The sequence below is a fragment of the Chiloscyllium plagiosum genome, unplaced genomic scaffold (assembly GCF_037043375.1).
Source record: "Chiloscyllium plagiosum isolate Xiang-an unplaced genomic scaffold, Cpla_swu_hap1 HiC_scaffold_2, whole genome shotgun sequence".
In the NCBI taxonomy this organism is placed as follows: Eukaryota; Metazoa; Chordata; class Chondrichthyes; order Orectolobiformes; family Hemiscylliidae; genus Chiloscyllium; species Chiloscyllium plagiosum.
This window is the reverse complement of record NW_028270140.1, coordinates 144,815,505-144,833,778: the sequence shown is the minus strand read 5'-3', so window position 1 is coordinate 144,833,778 and position 18,274 is coordinate 144,815,505. Positions and strand designations below refer to the sequence as shown.

General features: G+C 41.5%; 1 protein-coding gene across 7 annotated transcripts in view; it reads right to left on the bottom strand.

Annotated features, from left to right (window-relative positions):
* The window catches only part of nek1 (NIMA-related kinase 1), a 167,102-nt gene that overhangs the window by 133,246 nt on the left and 15,582 nt on the right, over positions 1-18,274 (bottom strand). For all 7 annotated transcript variants that reach the window (XM_043703514.2, XM_043703532.2, XM_087974056.1 and 4 more), the window contains exons 5-8: positions 16,170-16,253; positions 12,313-12,380; positions 4,122-4,208; positions 3,968-4,022 (exon numbers count right to left, since the gene is read on the bottom strand). In XM_043703514.2, coding sequence (XP_043559449.2) covers positions 3,968-4,022; positions 4,122-4,208; positions 12,313-12,380; positions 16,170-16,253 — 294 coding nt within the window. The remainder of the gene's footprint in view (positions 1-3,967; positions 4,023-4,121; positions 4,209-12,312; positions 12,381-16,169; positions 16,254-18,274) is intronic.

The following is an 18,274-nucleotide window of genomic DNA, read 5'->3' as shown; positions in this document are numbered from 1 at the left end:
CATAAGAGCTCAGAATTTCCATTTCTCAACGAGGTACCCAACAACAGTAACTATTCAACTTATTTTTACCTATCTGCAGTCTTTATTTCAAGAATAGTCCTAGTTACTGGTTCACTGATGTTCTTTAGGGAAGGAGAACTGCCATCCCATAATTGGTCTGGCCTACATGTAACACCAGACTCACAAATGTGGTTGCCTCTTCGCTATTTCCAGGCAATAACAGATGGGCAATAAATGCAGGACAAGAGGAACATCTGGGACGGCAGGGTGTCTCAGTGGTTAGCACTGTTGCCTCATTGTGTCAGGGACCTGGGCTCGATTCCAATCTCTGTGGACTGTGTGGAGCTTGCACATTCTCCCAGTGTCTGCATGGGTTCCTTCCGGGTGCGCTGGTTTCCTCCCACAATCCAAAGACGTGCAGGTTGGGTGAATTGGTCACTCTAAATTGCCCATAGTGTTCAGGAATGTCTCAGTTAGATGCATTAGTCAGGGGGAAACGTAGGATAATGGGGTAGTGGAATGGGTCTGGGTGGGTTAGTCTTCGGAGTATCGGTGACGACTTGTTGGGCCGAAGGGCCTGTTACCACACTGTAGGGATTTTATAATACTAAAAAGCCAGCAAGGCCCACACAGTGTAGAATTCTTTTTTTAAAAAATGCAGCACCAGTTAAGTAACCTTGGAAAATCCAATGCACAACATTCACGTGATTTTCTAAATCCACAGTTTATGATTTTTTGGTAGGACTTAATTTAAAACATTGCTATAAAAGAGGCAAAGACAGTCAAAGTTTTTCATTTTTCCATGATCAGGACTGTCATGCGAAAGCCAATTCATCCAACAGGACAAAAAAAAAAAGGTGCTGATTAGTTGGCATGGAAATGCAACAGGAACTGTTAGCCCATCTTGGCCAGGTAAGTGGACTTAGGGTGTAATCATATGAAACGTAGCAGAAATTGGCAGTCTTCATGACTAGGTTCACAACGAAAAAATAGTATGGGTAAATTCCTGTAGAACAGGATCCTGTTTAGTTATTTGCTTCTGGCACACAGAAAATGCATCATACTATGATGGCAACTGAACGTTTAAAATTGGTCTCTGGGCTAATTCTTGGCAGAGTCAAGATTACTTAGTAAAGATTATTGAGTAGCAGAATCACTGTTGGACTTGGTGTTCTGAGATTTGCAAGCACAGACTGGTTGAGCTGAACTGCTATGTTGTCAGCTGCTACTGATCAAAAGGATGTACATTTGATACAGGCTGCCAGTCACTGGGATATAGATACTCATATCACACTACTTAGATTATTCTGAACAATGTCTCCTAACTCATTGAAATATTAGATTTCTTGCTCTATACCACAGTATAGGTATCTGCCATATCCCTTTCAGACTTGTTAAACAAGAAGTATTGTGAATTCTCCAGTGTCAGGCAAGGCTATTAAGAAGATCAAGGTCAGAGTCTCCCCCAATTCTCATTGTAACATCCCTCAGCATTCCAGGATGCCACTAGGGGTCTAGGCTATTTTTGGCTAGTCTTTTTCTGGACTTTCCCATCCCATTGTTCCTCTTGATTTTCTCCAATACTTGCTACCTCACTATCATTACTCCTGTGAAAAAAATATAGAATAGTGCTTGTTTTGTAGCTCCACCAATGATTAGTCAAAAATTAATTTTTTCTTCAAATCTCTGATCACCCCATCTTCTCCAAGTAATCTTGATATATTTTACAACATGTGAAAATACAGGAAAAAGAATCATTGCCTATTTCTGCAAGTTGTCTTATCTTTTTTCTTTGTTTCCTCATGTTTTTAAACATTTCATTTCTGTTGCATTTTTTGAGGTTTCATTTTAATTTCTTAACCTATCCAAGGAGTTCCAGCTTCTGCTTTAGCACATTCAGTTGTCAAAATACAGGTGTACTGCATGTTCCAATGATCTCATTTGAAAATTGCCCATTGTTTACTGCCTTGTCTGCTGATTTTTCTAATTTATCTGGGTTAGCACTTCTGTTATCTCTTGACCAGTTTCCAGTCAAGTCATTTCATCTTAGACTGATATCTCTCTTTTTAGTTTGGAGATTTAAAGCAACAAATACTGTTACACCCCCACCAAGTCTTATTTTGATAAAATTGTTTCATTTAGGTTTGGAAAGCCAGGTATTGCAAGGAAGTGAAGTCGACCACCCAGCCCTCAAGCATGTTCTTCCATTCAATGAGATCATGGCTGATCTGTGACGTAACTCCATATAACTGTCTTTGGCCCACATCCCTGAATAACCCTACTTACCAAACATTTCTCAGATTTAAGATTAACAACTGATTTCAAGTGCAATTTGTGGAAGAGAGTTCCACACATCTCTTGTCCTGTGTATGTAAAAGTGCATCCTAAAATCTCTCCTGAATGGTCTGGCACTAATGGACGCCCCCTAGTTCTAGAACTCCCAACCAAAGGAAACAGGGTAGATAGAGTGAAGCTGCCTTTTCCTGTTAATCTTTTGAAAACGTCATTCAGATCAGCCATTAACTTTCAAATTCTAGAGAAGCAGGCCTAACTTGTATAATCACCCCACATATCCTAACCCGTGAAGTCCAGGTATCATTCTTGCAAACAATTGTTGTACTTCTTCTAAGGCCAATATATATTTGTTAAGGTGTGGTGCTCAGATTTGCTCACAGTACTCCAAGTGAGGTCTAACCAGGGTTTGGTGTCTAAATGCAGCATAGCTTATACATACTTATACCCCAATCCTCTGGATGCAAAGGCCAGCATTCTATTAGCCTTCATTCTTTTCTGCATCTACTCGTGACATTTGAAAGATCTCTGGGTACCCAAATCTCTGGGTATTCGCAGTATTTTTTAACTTCACACTATCTACAAAGTACCAAAATGGATAACTTCACAAGTGTCTACACTGAACTCCATCTGTCACAGTTTTTGCCTATTCACTCATCTTTTATAATCTCTTTGTAATTTGACGATAGACTCCAACCATTTTCACTAGCAGACTTCCCCATTTTATTACGGACAGTCTCGGTTTTCTCTGATTAAAGTTAATGTTAGCTAAACCTAAAATTCTGGTTTTGTGATCAATGCTTTTCTCTTTCAAACACTATATTGACCTGATCATGTTATGATCACTATTTGCTAAAATGTTGATGAAGAACTGGCTTTGGCTCCTTACTGAACCCAATATTGCTTGTGGCCTTCTGAAGGAAGTATCTCAGACACACTTCAGAAATTCATGACTTTTTAAACAGGTGCTTGACTGCCTCACTGAGTCTATGTTAAAAGCTTAAATTCACCATTAATACTGCTGTCTTGGGTACACACTCACCTAATGTCTTCATTTACACAAGCTCGCACTTCAGGGCTGCTACCAAAAAAGTGTCTATATACAATATCCATTACAGTTTTAGATCCTTTACTGTTCCTTATAGATGGAACTGAGGAACAAGTTCTCATTGTCGAAAAGGTATCAACTGCAAGCAGCCTCAGATACTTACCTTCGTCTCTGACATAAACACATATCAGCTTTGAAGCATTGGGGGTCAGTCTTTTCTCCCTCCCAAGTTGACTACAACTTTCATGAATCAAAGTTGTAGTTTCTCTGGCAACATTTAATACAGTGAACAAGATTAATGCTGCTGATTTGTACTCAGTCAGAACAAAATTCTGACAATTTTATTCTGACTGATAAAAACCAATTCAATACAAACATCTGAAAAATCAAATAATGAGAACAGAATTTAATCCTTCACCCTCAATTAGATGGATTAAAATCATAGTGGTCAGATATTGTGACATCCAATCGTTAGTCACATCTTCAGAATATTAAATATATGAATTGTGATTAAAAGGAAAAATCTGCAATTTCAGAATTAAATGTAGTTGTGAAATATTAAAATAAATAATAGATAGCACTTTTTCACAGAACATTAAAATTTTGAAAAAACAGGAAACTACTTACTGCATGTTTCAGGGTGCACATCTCATATAAGACACAGCCCAAAGCCCAAATATCACTAAACAAATGAATTACAAAGCAGTCAGTACACCTCCTCTCCAGTAAAAGGGACAGAAATTATTATTACATTATTTCATTTGTCAGTGAATGAATGTACCTTTTGTTGTTGTATGGCTTATTTTCGCATATTTCCGGGGACAGGTAGTATGGTGTGCCAATGCATGTACGGGCCAGCTCTACAGTACTAATAAAAAAAAGTTAACACTGTCATTCATTTAATTTGTACACATACTATTTTAATAATCTGAGCACGCTTTAAAATAAACCGATGATTTCTTTAACAAGGCAGTGAAGTCACAGATCGCATTTGCACAACTGAGTCTGTTAGCAGCAATTATAGAAGAGAAGCAGCTGGTGGTTGGAAGAGCACCTCTTCACAAAGCCTGTCCCTTGTACATATTGGGGAGTAGTTGGAAAATAACATTTGATCAGTTGGCTGCCCCCTGAAATTTCCCAGGTGCTTTGAGTGCTTTTCACTCATCGGGCATTTATTTTTAATGAACTTGTGGTTGTCATACCAGCCCCACAGTATGACTGCAGGAAATCCTTAGGATCACAAACTCGGTCTAATTACTGTCACCAGGTGTGATCTTTGTTCCATCAAAGTGGGACTAAGCCAGCAGGTTGTGGAGGAGTCATAACTTCTGACTGTCCCCCTTCCGTGGCTGTGTTCATGTCTGGGTATCCTTGAGAGGAAGAACAGTGTCCACCAATATTCTCAATGCCCTTAAGAGACAGAAGTGGCCACCACAGGGGTTAGAGAGCTTTATCACTCCCTCCAACTCCACTTTGAATAAACTTCCCGCCCCTCCCTCAACTTTGATACTTGGTATTACTCTCAACAAACTTTGCATACAAGTTATTCAACTGGGACCACAGGTGATTTACTGATTGTGGTTAAATACTGGAGTTTTATTAAATACTGGGGTCTCATTACATTTATGTGGGAGTCTGACTTAGTATGTGTTGTGAAGGTACCATCTGTGGGATTATGACTGAGGATTGTTATTGCAACAACACCCCATCAGGAGGGTAGGAGTAACCGGTCTCACGACAGTCAAAAATACAATTCAATTGCATGTAACAGAACATCTGGATATAAAAAAAAGTGGGGATATTTACTGATGATGCGCACTACACTATTCATGATTCCTAAAATACTGAAGCAGTCCATATGCAGCAAAACGAGCACAACATTCAAGCTTAGGTCAGTAAGTGGTGTTTACGTTAAATAAGCATCAGTCAACCATCACCTCCATCAAGGAGAATTCAAACTATCCCCTTAACAATCAATCAATGGAACGATCATCACTGAATGCCTCACTAGCAACATTCTGGAGTCATGACTGACCAGAAACTGAACTGAACTAGCCATATCAATATAGTAGCTACAAAAGCAGGACAAAGGCTAAGAATACTGCAGCATGTCACTCACCTCCTGAGTCCCCAGAACCTGTTCACAATCTAGAAGGCACAAGTCAGGAGTGTGATGGAATACATCCTACTTGTCAGAAAAGCTTGAATGGACTTTCAACCTTATGCTTGTATAATTGCTTATATTTGATGATCTAATATAAAACACATTGACAGACAGCTGCTTTCAACTTGGAATTCAATTCACAACAGTACGCCCATACGACAACTCTGCAGTACTGTTATATCTCATATTTTCTAATGAAAGTCTAAGTCCGGTGGTAGATTCAGAAACAATTTTATTTTGGTACAACTTTGTTTCAGCTTCAGATTTTCTTTTCAGTTACAGCACACAAAAACTTCAGAATGTATGCAGTTAAAAACTTAGAGTGCATGTGACCCCCACCCCATGATTCTTTTGATCAGTGGTGTCAATCCCTCAGAGATTGGCTGCCTGGTACAGCACCTTAAAAGAGATGGTCAGGCTTGTAGTCCAGCCCGAGTCATGATGTTTTCCTGATACTTCAACAATGAGTGGGCCACTTCTATTGCCTGAAACTGGTTTGAATCTTTTCTTTTGGTGATTATAGATCGATATAAACAACTACCTTGAAATCTATGATTGTCAGAAAGACAAGGACTGATTAGGGATAGTCAACATGGCTTTGTGCTTGGGAAATCATGTCTTACAAACTTGATGGAGTTTTTTTGAAGTAACAAAGAGGATTGATGAGGGCAGAGCGGTGGACATGATCTATATGGATTTCAGTAAGGCGTTCAACAAGGTTCCCCATGGGAATTTAGTTAGCAAGGGTTAGATCTCATGGAATACAGGGAGAATTAGCCATTTGGATACAGAACTGGCTCAAAGGTAGAAGACAGAGGCTGGTGGTGGTGGTGAAGGGTTGTTTTTCGGACTGGAAGCCTGTGACCAGTGGAGTGCCACAAGGATCGGTGCTGGGTCCACTACTTTTTGTCATTTACATAAATGATTTGGATGTGAGCACAAGAGGTAAAGTTAGCAAGTTTGCAGATGACACCAAAATTTGAGGTGTAGTGGACGGCAAAGAAGGTTACCTCAGATTACAATGGGATCTTGGTCAGATGGGCCAACGGGCTGAGGAGTGACAAATGAAGTTTAATTTAGATAAATGAGAGGTGCTGCATTTTGGAAAAGCAAATCAGAGCAGGACTTATACACTTAATGGTAAGGTCCTAGGGAGTGTTGCTGAATAAGGAGATCTTGGAGTGCAGGTTCATAGCTCCTTGAAAGTGGAGATGCAGGTAGACCGGATAGTGGAAGTATTTGGTGTGCTTTCCTTTATTGGTCAGAGTATTGAGTACAGGAGTTGGGAGGTCATGTTGCGGCTGTACAGGACGCTTGTTAGGCCACTGTTGGAATATTGCGTACAATTCTGGTCCCCTTCCTATCGGAAGGATGTTGTGAAACTTGAAAGGGTTCAGAAAAGATTTACAAGGATGTTGCCAGGGTTGGAGGATTTGAGCTATAGGAAGAGGTTGAATAGGCTGGGGCTGTTTTCCCTGGAGCGTCGGAGGTTGAGGGGTGACCTTATAGAGGTTTATAAAACCATGAGGGGAATGGATAGGGTAAATAGGCAAAGTCTCTTCCCTGGGGTGGAGGAGTCCAAAACTAGAGGGCATAGGTTTTAGGGTGGGAGTGGTAAGATATATAAGAGACGTAAGGGGCAACGTTTTCATGCAGAGCATGGTGCGCGTGTGCAATGAGCTGCCTGAGGAAGTGGTGGAGGCTAGTACAATTGCAACATTCAAAAGGCATCTGGATGAGTATATAAATAAGAAGGGTTTGGAGGGATATAGGCTGGGTGTTGGCAGGTGGGACTAGGTTGGGTTGGAATATCTGGTCGGCATGGACGAGTTGGACCAGAGGGTCTGTTTCCATGCTGCACATCTCTATGACTCTATCTGAAGGATTTGAACTAAAGCCAACTCTTAATTTTGTAACAGATTGAATAAATAATTCATGAGAAACAATGACTGAGTGTAAAATGTTCTTATCTATGGAAGCAATTGCACATTCTCTACCTTAGGCAGTAACCGGGATTCTTAGAGCTGCTACTGTCCCACTTGCTGAGGCTACATTAAGCAAATATTTTCGCACACGCTCCAACTACTGTCAGCCATATTGTGCAGAGCGGGTCAGGGCAGTTGTCAGCCATCCAGTCATGGGCAGCCCTAACACAATCACTGAGCAATCCATCATGCGAACACAGATATTTAGAACAGCTTTCTGTCTAAAGATTCATTCAGACTACTGCAGGTGAAGTAGGAACTAAAAAAAAAAATCACATGACCAGGAAGAGGCCACTTCATCATATCTTGTCAAGCATGAAATTGTGCCACATTTGCCTACCTAATAAATGGGTGCTAGATCATCGTACTTGGCAGCAGTCACTTTACTTCAATTGTTAATCAATTGAGTCAAACACTTTCAAACATTTCTGAAACTTGCAATAAAGGTAAGTAGTGAAAAGTAAATCATCATATCTCCAAACGTACAAGTGTTAGCAGATCTAAAAATTAATTGTTATTTATGTAAATTACTTGAACGTGAATATAGGAGATGCTGTTAATAAGTTTGCAGTTGACACCAAAATTGGTGGTGTAGTGGACAGCCAAGAAGGTTACCTCAGAGCCCAACCTTGATCAGGGAAATAGTGGGAGGCAAGAGATCACACGGAGACTGATACAGTTGGGAAAAGGAGTTAGTCAAACAGGCAGGGCAAGTGGGAACAAAGCAGAGAGCATGGGAGCACCGATAAGTTAAACTGCATTTATTTTAATGCAAGAAGCCCAACAGAAAAGGCAGATAACTCTGGTTGGGTACATTGAAATAGAATATCATAGCTATTACAGAGATGTGGCTAAAGGATGGACTGGACTGGCAGCTAAATGATGGCAAATATAGTTGCTAAAAGGAAGAATAGAAAGAGGGGCAAAAGAGGATGGGGAGTAGCATTTTTGATTAGGGATAATGATATGGCTGTACTGAGGGATGATATTCCTGGAAATATGTCCAAGGAAGTTATTTGGGTGGACCTGAGAAATAAGAAAGGGATGATCACCTTATTGGTATTGTACTATAGACTGCCCAGTCTATAGTAGGAAATTGAGAAACAAATTTGTAAGGATACATCAATTATCTGTGAGAAAAAAATAGGGTGGTAATGGTAGGGAATGTTAACTTACCAAACAGATTGGGACTGCCATAGTGCTAAGGGCTAGGATGGAGAGGAATTTGTTAAATGTGCACAAAAATGATGATTCAGTATTTGGATATACCTACTAGAGAAGGTGCAAAACTTGATCTACTCTTGGGAAATAAGGTAGGGAAAGTGACGGAGTTTTCAGTGGGGCCAGCGACCATAATTCTATTAGTTTTAAACTGTTGAAAGTTTGAGAGAAGATTTGTAGCTCGGGTGTTCGTTGTTGTGGTTCTGTTCGCCGAGCTGGGAATTTGTGTTGCAGACGTTTCGTCCCCTGTCTAGGTGACATCCTCAGTGCTTGGGAGCCTCTTGCGAAGCGCTTCTGTGATCTTTCCTCCGGCATTTGTAATGCCGCAACCTAAAGGTCTAGCCATGTTACCATACATCAAGAGCATTTCCGAACTGACAGCCAGACTACTGCGACCACTAGGACTCATAACAGCATACAAACCAACAACCACTCTCAGACAACAACTCACCAGAACAAAGGACCCAATATCCAGCATGAGTAAAACCAATGTAATGTACAAAATCCCATGCAAGGACTGCACAAAACACTACATAGGACAAACAGGAAGACAGCTAATGATCTGCATCCATGAACACCAACTAGCCACGAAACGATACGACAAGCTATCCTTCGTAGCCACACACGCAGATGACAAGCAACATGAATTTGACTGGGACAACACTACCATTATAGGACAAGCCAAACAGAGAACAACCAGGGAATTCCTAGAGACATGGCACTCATCCACAGATTCAATCAATAAGCACATCGACCTGAACCCAATATACCGACCACTGCAGCGGGAACTGACAACCAGAAGCGGCAGATTCAAACCACTACAAATGCCGGAGGAAAGATCACAGAAGCGCTTCACAGGAGGCTCCCAAGCACGGAGGATGTCACCTAGACAGGGGACGAAACTTCTGCAACACTCATTCCCAGCTCGGCAAACAGAACCACAACAGTTTTAAACTGGCAATGGAAAAGGATAGACTAGATCTAAAAGTTAAAATTTCTAAACTAGAGGAAGGCTAATTTTGATGGTATTTGGCAAGAACTTTCAAGAGTTGATTAGGGGCAGATGTTTGCAGGTAAAAAAGGGATGGCTGGAAAATGGGAAACCTTCAAAATAAAAAATATGAGTGACCAGAGACAGTAAGTTCCTGTTAGGGTGAAGGGCAAGACTAGTAAGTGGAGGAAATGGTGGATGACTACAGAAATTGAGGTTTTGGTCAAGAGAAAGAAGGAAGCATATGTCAGCTATAGACAGCAGGGATCAAGTGAATCCTTAGAACAGCATAAAGGCAGTAGGAGTGTATTTACTAGGGAAATCAGGAGAGCAAAAAAGTGGACATGAGATAGCTTTGGCAAATAGGGCTAAGGAGAATCCAAAGGGATTCGATAAATACATCAAGGACAAGGGGTAACTAGAGAGAGAATAGGGCCCCTTAAAGGATCAGCAAGACTGCCTGCATGTGGAACTGCAGGAGTTGGGAGAGATTCTAAACGAGTATTTTGCAGCAATGTTTGCTGTGGAGAAGGACTTGGAAGATATAGAACGTGGGGAAATAAATAGCATTATCTTGAAAAATGTCCATATCACAGAGGTGGTGGTGCTGGACATCTTAAAACACATAAAGGTGGATAAATCCCCAGGATCTGATCAGGCATAAAAAGAACAAAAGAACAAAGAAAATTTATAGCCCAGGAACAGGTCCTTCGGCCCTCCAAGCCTGAGCCGATCCAAATGTACTGTCTAAACCTGTCGGTCAATTCCTAAGCATTTGTATCCCTCTGCTCCCCACCTGCTTGTGCATCTATCCAGGCGCATCTTAAATGAATCTACCGTGCCTGCCTCTACCATCTCTGCTGGCAACGTGTTCCAGATGCCCACCACCCTCTGTGTAAAGTATTTGCCGCATGTATCCCCCTTACAACTTTCCACCTCTCACCTTGAAAGCGTGACCTCTTGTTATTGAATCCTTCACTCTGGAACTTTGTTGGAAGTGAGGAAAGAGATTGCTGGACCTCTTGCGGAGATATTTGTATCATTGATAGCCACAGATGAGATTGGGTAAGATTGTAACACTATTTAAGAAAAGTGGTAGGGAAAAGCAAAAGGAACTATAGCCTTGTGAGCCTGACATCAATGGGGGACAAGTTGCTGGAGAGAGAGTTCTGAGGGACAGGATTTACACGTATTTGGCAAGGCAAGGACTGGTTAGCGATAGTCAACATGGCTTTGTGCATCGGAAATAGTGCCTCACTACTTCTTCAAATAATTCAATCACGTTAAAGAAGATGATTGACAAGGGCAGATGGGTGGAGATGATCTATATGGACTTCAGCAAGGCATTCAACCAGGTTCCTCATGCTGGACTGGTTACTATGGTGGGAGAAATAGCTATTTGGATACAGAACTGGCTTGAAGGTAGAAGACAGATGGTGATGGTGGAGGGTTGCTTTTCAGACTGGAGGCCACAAGTTTCTGTGTTGGGTCCACTGCTTTTCGTCATTTATATAAATGATTTGGATGTGAACATGGAATGTATGGTTAATACGTTTGCAGATAACTCTAAAATTGGAGGTGTAGCGGACAGCAAGGAAGGTTACCTCAGATTACAATGGGTTCTTGATCAGATGAGCCTGTGGGCTGAGGAGTGGCAGCTAGAGTTTAATTTAGATAATTGAGGTGTTGCATTTTGGGAAAGCAAATCTTAGCAGGACTTCAATACTTAATGGGAAGGTCCTTGGGAGTGTTGCTGACCAAAGACCATAGAGTGCAGGTTCATAACTTCTTGAAAGTTGAGTTGCAGGACAGTGAAGGAGTTTGATATGCTTACCTTTATTGGCCAATACATTGAATATAAGAGTTGTGAGATCGTGTTGCGGCTGTACAGGACATTGCACACAGTACTCCAAAAATGGCCTAACCAATTATGATCTTTCTGCTGTAGGAAAGAAGGATGTTGTGAAACTTGAAAGGGTTCAGAAAATATTCACAAGGATGTTTCCAGGTTGGAGGGCTTGAGCTAGAGGGAGAGGTTGAATAGGCGAGGACAATTTTTCCTGGAGCATCGGAAGCTAAGGATTAACCTAATAGAGGCTTATAAAATCATGAGAGGCTTGTATAGGATGAACAGTCAATGTCTTTTCCCCAGGATAAGGGAGTTCAAAATTAGAGGGCATAGATTTAAGGTGAGAGGGGAAAGATTTTAAAAAGGGACCTCGGAAGCAATGTTTTCAATGCAGAGGGTAGTGCACGTAAGGAATGAGCTGCCAGAGGAAATGGAGGAGGCTGATACAATTACAGCACTTAAAAAGGCAGCTGGATGGGTATATGAATAGGAAGGGTTTAGAGGGATATGGTCCAAAGGCTGGCAAACAGGACTTGATTAACTTAGGATAACTGGTCAGCATGGCTAAGTTGGACCAAAAGAGTCTGTTTGTGTGCTGTACAGCTCTATGACTATGATTATGAAATGTCAACCAGAAAATTATTTTTTGCAGCATTTCTTCAATATAGAAAAAGGTGAATTAGGGCATTCAAACAAAGTCTGAAAAGATAAAATCAATAAAGCTCGTGAATTAAATTTCAGTTTAAGCAATTTGAACCCTACCTGTTAAGCACTCTAGCTATTCCAAAATCTCCCAACTGAACTGTTCCACCTTTGGTCAGAAAGATATTCTGGGTTTAGAAAAGGAAAACAAAAAAGTGTCATCGGTGCAATTAATACTCAAGACATCCATGAGTTCATACTTTTGTAATATTTAGAGATAGAAAGACATGTGTAAGATTAGAATTATCACTTTGCATCGACACAATGAGTGGCAAAAGTTAAAGACATTACCTACATTGTTTGAGAAGTCAACAGCTAGGACAAGGAAATGGTGTCTAAAATTATAATGACAAATACAACTGAAAAATAAAAATTTACATATTCCAATTGTGTTAAATAAACCTTATTTATGGACTTACTTCTCCTCCTGTAGCTCTATTCAGCCTATCAATTGCATCATTCAATGAGATCATGGCTGATCTGATAAACCTCAATTTCATTTCCCTACTTTGTCCCTCTAAATAGTTGGTTCCCCTACAGGTTAACACTTGGGCTCAGTCTTACATATACTTAAATGATCCAGCTTTGACAGCCCTGCAGTAAAGAATTCCACAAGTTCACTGCCCTCAAAGAAATTCCTCTTGCATAATTAGATTAGATTAGATTACTTACAGTGTGGAAACAGGCCCCTCGGCCCAACAAGTCACACTGACCCACCGAAGCACAACTCACCCAGACCCATTCCCCTCCATTTACCCCTGCACCTAACACTACGGGAAATTTAGCATGGCCAATTCACCTAACCTACACGTTTTTGGACTGTGGGAGGAAACCGGAGCACCCGGAGGAAACTCACGCAGACACAGGGAGAATGTGCCAACTCCGCATAATGTACAACTCTGATTTCTGACATTATGCCGTCTGGCCCTAGACTCTCCCAGAAGGAGAAAGGACCTTTCTGCATCGACCTTGTCAAGTCTCATAAGTATCTTGTATGTTTCAATAAAGGTGTGCCACTCATTCTTCTCAACACCAATGTGTACTGGCTAAATCTACTCAGCCTCTCCTCAGAAGATAGTTCCTCCATATCCTGCATCAGCCGAGCAAACCTTCTCTCAGCTACCTTCAGTACAATAGGTCTTTCCTCAGACAAACTGTTCACAATATTCCACCTGTGCCTGATGCGATTTTAATAAAACCTCCCCAGTTTTATACTCGATTTCCATTGAAGAAAATCCCATTTGCCTGTTGTTCCAATGAGAAGTCACCAGACTCAAAACGTTAACCGTGCTTTCTTCCCAAAGATGCTGCCAGACCTGCTGGGTTTCTCCATCAATTACTATTTTAGTTTCAGAGTTATACGTTATATTAAATTGTCCCATTTACCTTCCCTATTATCCACTGAACTCAGAGTCACAGAGATGTACAGCATGGAAACAGACCCTTCGGTCCAACCGACCACATATCCCAACCCAATCTAGTCCCACCAGCCAGTGCCCTACCCATATCCCTCCAAATCCTTCCTATTCATATACCCATTCAGATGTCTTGAAATGTTGCAATTGTACTAACCTCCACCACATCTTCTGGCAGCTCATTCCATACACGTACCACCCTCTGCGTGAAAAAGTTGCCCCTTAGGTCTCTTTTATATCTTTCCCCTCTCACCCTAAACCTATGCCCTCTTGTTCTGGACTCCCCTACCCCAGGGAAGAGACTTTGTCTATTTATTGTATCCATGCACCTCATGATTTTATAAACCTATAAAGGGTACCCCCTCAGCCTCCGACACTCCAGCGAAACCAGCCCTAGCCTATTTAACCTCTCCCTATACTTCAAATCCTCCAACCCTGGCAACATCCTTGTCAATTTTTTCTGAACCCTTTCAAGTCTCACAACATCCTTCTGATAAGGAGACCAGAATGGCACACAATATTCCAAAAGTGGCCTAACCAATGTCTTGCTGAGCAAATGCTAGCTTTTTGTGATTTGTGCAGAGCCTCCCAAATCCCTCTGTTCAGTATTCATATGCAATCTTTCTCCAATGATGTAATAATCAGGTCTTGTATTCTTCATGACAAAATTCTTGAGAGAGAAGGAAAAAAAAAGAAAGAGAGAGAGGAAAAAAGAGAGAGAGGGGAAAAAAAAAGAGGGGAAAAAAAAGAGGGGAAAAAAAAAGAGACCCACCCTCCCCTCCTAGCACCATTGCCTGCCACCACAGGAATTGCAAAACTTGTGCCCACACCTCCCCCCTCACCTCTGTCCAAGGCCCCAAAAGGAGCCTTCCACATCGATCAAAAGTTTCACATGCGCTTCCACACATCATTTACTGTGTCCATTGCTCCTGATGCAGTCTCCTCTACATTGGGGAGACAGGACGACTACTTGCAGAGTGCTTCAGAGAACATCTGTGGGACACCTGTACTAATCAACCCCACCACCCCATGTCTGAACACTTCAACTCCCCCTCCCACTCTGCTGAGGACATGTAGGTCCTGGGCCTCCTCCATTGCTACTCCCTTACCACTTGATGCCTGGAGGAAGAATGCCTCATCTGCTGCCTCAGGACTCTCCAACCCCAGGTCATCAATGTGGATTTCACTAGTTTCCTCATTTCCCCTCATCCCACTTTACCCCAGTTCCAACCTTCCAGCTCAGCACTGTTCTCATGAACTTTTGCATCTCTCAATCTTCCTTCCCACCTATCCATTCCATCCTCCCCTCTGACCAATCACCTTTAACCCCACCTCCATCCACCTATTGCACTCTCAGCTACCTTCCCCCCTCCCAACTACCCCATCCTCCCATTTATCTCTCCATCCCAGAGGCTCCCATGAAGGGCATTGGCCAGAAACGTCGATTTTCCTGCTCCTCGGATGCCGCCTGACCCGCTGTGCTTTTCCATCACCACACTCTTGACTGCATCCCATCAAGATCAGGAATCGTATCGGTTCTTAGCCTCATTAGTTTCCCTTACGCCTTTTTGAGTGAATGTTATTGTATTTATTTCCTCTGCACCTCTTGCCATGCTTCATCTTTTATATTTCTCCACAAACCTTGGTGCTCAAGAGTGAATTTTTTTTTTTTTAAAATGGTGAGCCTCCTTGCTAAAAGGAATTGAGAATACTGCATCCCAGTTGAAAAAGCAAGATACAGAAGTGATCTGAACTGACAAGTACGCCAACCAGAAATGTTTGGAGGGATATGGGTTAAGCACAAGTAGGTAGGACTAGTTCAGTTTGGAATTATGGTCAGCAGGGATTGGTTGGACCAAAAAGGTCTGTTTTGATTCTAAGAAGAAATGAGCAGAACCCAGCAACTTAAATCACACAGCTCTTCTGGATGGATGCATAACAGAAATGGCACAGAGTGTGTACAATGCCCAAGTATAAATTCACAAAGCTTGTACAATTAGTGCACTGTTCTGAATACTGGTGAAAGAAATGGCTCAAAGGATGGGCAGCCAGAGCCAAATCAGTGGCTCCAGCATTGGCTCAGTTGTACAGGGCAGGAAGGAAGAGCAGCAGGATTCATTTGGATGGGTATATGAATAGGAAAGGTTTGGAGGGAAATGGGCCGGGTGCTGGCAGGTGGGACTAGATTGGGTTGGGATATCTGGTCGGCATGGACGGGTTGGACCGAAGGGTCTGTTTCCATGCTGTACATCTCTATGACTCTATAACAGGATTTTCTTTCCCCCAAACTCAGGTAGCGTTAAGTGGATTAAATTAAAGTTATTTATATAACTGACACAGTCGCAACAGCTTCCGAAGCTCATGCAACAGCAGTAGCAGCTTTAATTTCTCCCTCTTAACGTTGTAACAAAAATACACAATCTATTTAGAGAGTCATGGTATTAAGAGTCATGTGTCACATTCTGATAACAGTTCCTTAACTCAACAGATACATAAGCTTACCTGTGACTTTATATCTCGGTGCAGAATCTTTCGATCATGAACATGTTTCAGAGCTAAGCAGATTTGCACAAACCAATCCAGGATCTATTAACATAAGGATTGTCAAGGAATACTGCTACAAGTAAAAACTGCCAGATAACACCAAGGCCTCAAAAAGATTACAACAATGAGCAGAGTATTGTTTATTCATACATTGTTACAGAACTTGCCTAAAGTGACACTCTTTCAAACATTTATAATAAAATCATATACAAATAGTAACAGTCTCAAATATTTACAAGGATGCTGCCAGAGTTGGAGGATTTGAGCTCGAGTGAGAGGCTGAATACGCTGGGACAGTTGTCCCTGGAGCATCGGAGGCTGAGACGTGACCTTATACAGGTTTATAAAATCATGAGGTGCACGGATAGGATAAATAGACAAGGTATTTTCCCCTGGAGGTTTCGGGGGGGGGGGGGGGGCTGTGGAAAGAGTCCAGAATTAGAAGACATCGGTTTACAGTGAGAGGGGAAAAGATATAAAAGGGGTCTAAGGGGCAACTTTTTCACACAGAGGGTGGTGTGTCTATGGAATGAGCTGCCAGAGGAAGTGGTGGAGGCTGGCACAATTACAACATTTAAAAGGCATCTGGATGGGTACACGAATAGGAAGGGTTTAAGAGGGATATGGGCAAATACAGGCAGATGGGACTAGATTAATTGAGGATATCTGGTCTACATGGACAAGTTGGACTGAAGGGTTTGTTTCCAAGCTATACATCTCTATGACTCAAAATTCATTTTAAGCATGAAAAGTGCAGTGACAACATAAAATTCACTAAGAGTCTATGTTAAAAAATAACATGATCAAATTTGATCATAAAGCAATTTGACAGGTTCTTGAGATTTTAATCCACATCCTTTCCAAAATGTTATCATATTGTCACATCCCAGAGATCATTGCATAGGAATATGGCATACAAGACAGAGTTAAATGGTACATTAACTGAGTAGCATAGCAGTAGAAAATAGATTTCAATACAAGTAAATGAAAAAAAAAAATCACCCAGTTTGGACATGTATGAATGACTTTTTAAAATGGTGAAAAGTAACAAATTGTGGAGATACGAGTATGGGGAGCCATAGTTATTGCAAATGACATGAACAAGTATAATAAATAAATACACTGAACTTCATTTCTGAAATAGTAATACTGAACTTATAATTCTTAATTTGTAAGGCCCTGGATAGTGTTGTAGAATACAGAACACTAGGGGTAAATAATTCTTTCAAATTTGCGTCACAGGCAAACAGAGTGGTTAAGAAGGCATGTTAGCATGTTTGTCTTCATTGTTCAGACCTTTGAGTAAAGGAGTTGAGACATTTTGCAATTGAAAAAGACATTGCTGAGGTCACCTTTGGAGTACTGTGTGCAGTTCTGGATCGGCCTGTTAGAGGGCTACGGGAAGAATGCGGGTAAGTGGAGTTGAAATGCCCATCAGCCATGATTGAATGGCGGAGTGGACTCGATGGGCCGAATGGCCTTACTTCCGCTCCTATGTCTTATGGTCTTATGGTTTTAAGGAAGGATACTATTGAATTGGAGACAGTTCAGAAGAGATTTTTGAGGATGTTGCCAGGAATGGAGGGTTTGAGGTATTAGCAGAGGCTGGGATTTTTTCACTGGGAGTGTAGAAGGTTGAGAGGTGACCTTATGGAGGTTTGTAAATTCATGAGGGGAATATATAAGGTGAGTAGCAAAGCTCTTTTACCTAGGGTGGGGCAATTCAAAACTAGAGGACATGTTTTTAAAGGTGAGAGGAGGAGGATTTAAAAACACAGAGTGGTGTGTGGAATAAACTGCCAGAGAAAGTGGTGGATGCAGGTATAGTTACAACATTTAAAAGACATTTGAACAGGTACATGAAGAGGAAAAGGTTGAGAGAGATATGGGCCAAATACAAGCAGGTTGAGTCGACTTTAATTTGGGAACATGGGAATATGGTAAATAGGCTCGACAACACATGCTGAAGCAGTGACAAACAGATGGAAAGATCACCACAGGACAGATTCCCCAACAGTGCAGTAGGATTTTAAAACATTGCATAACTGCACAGGAACAGGAAT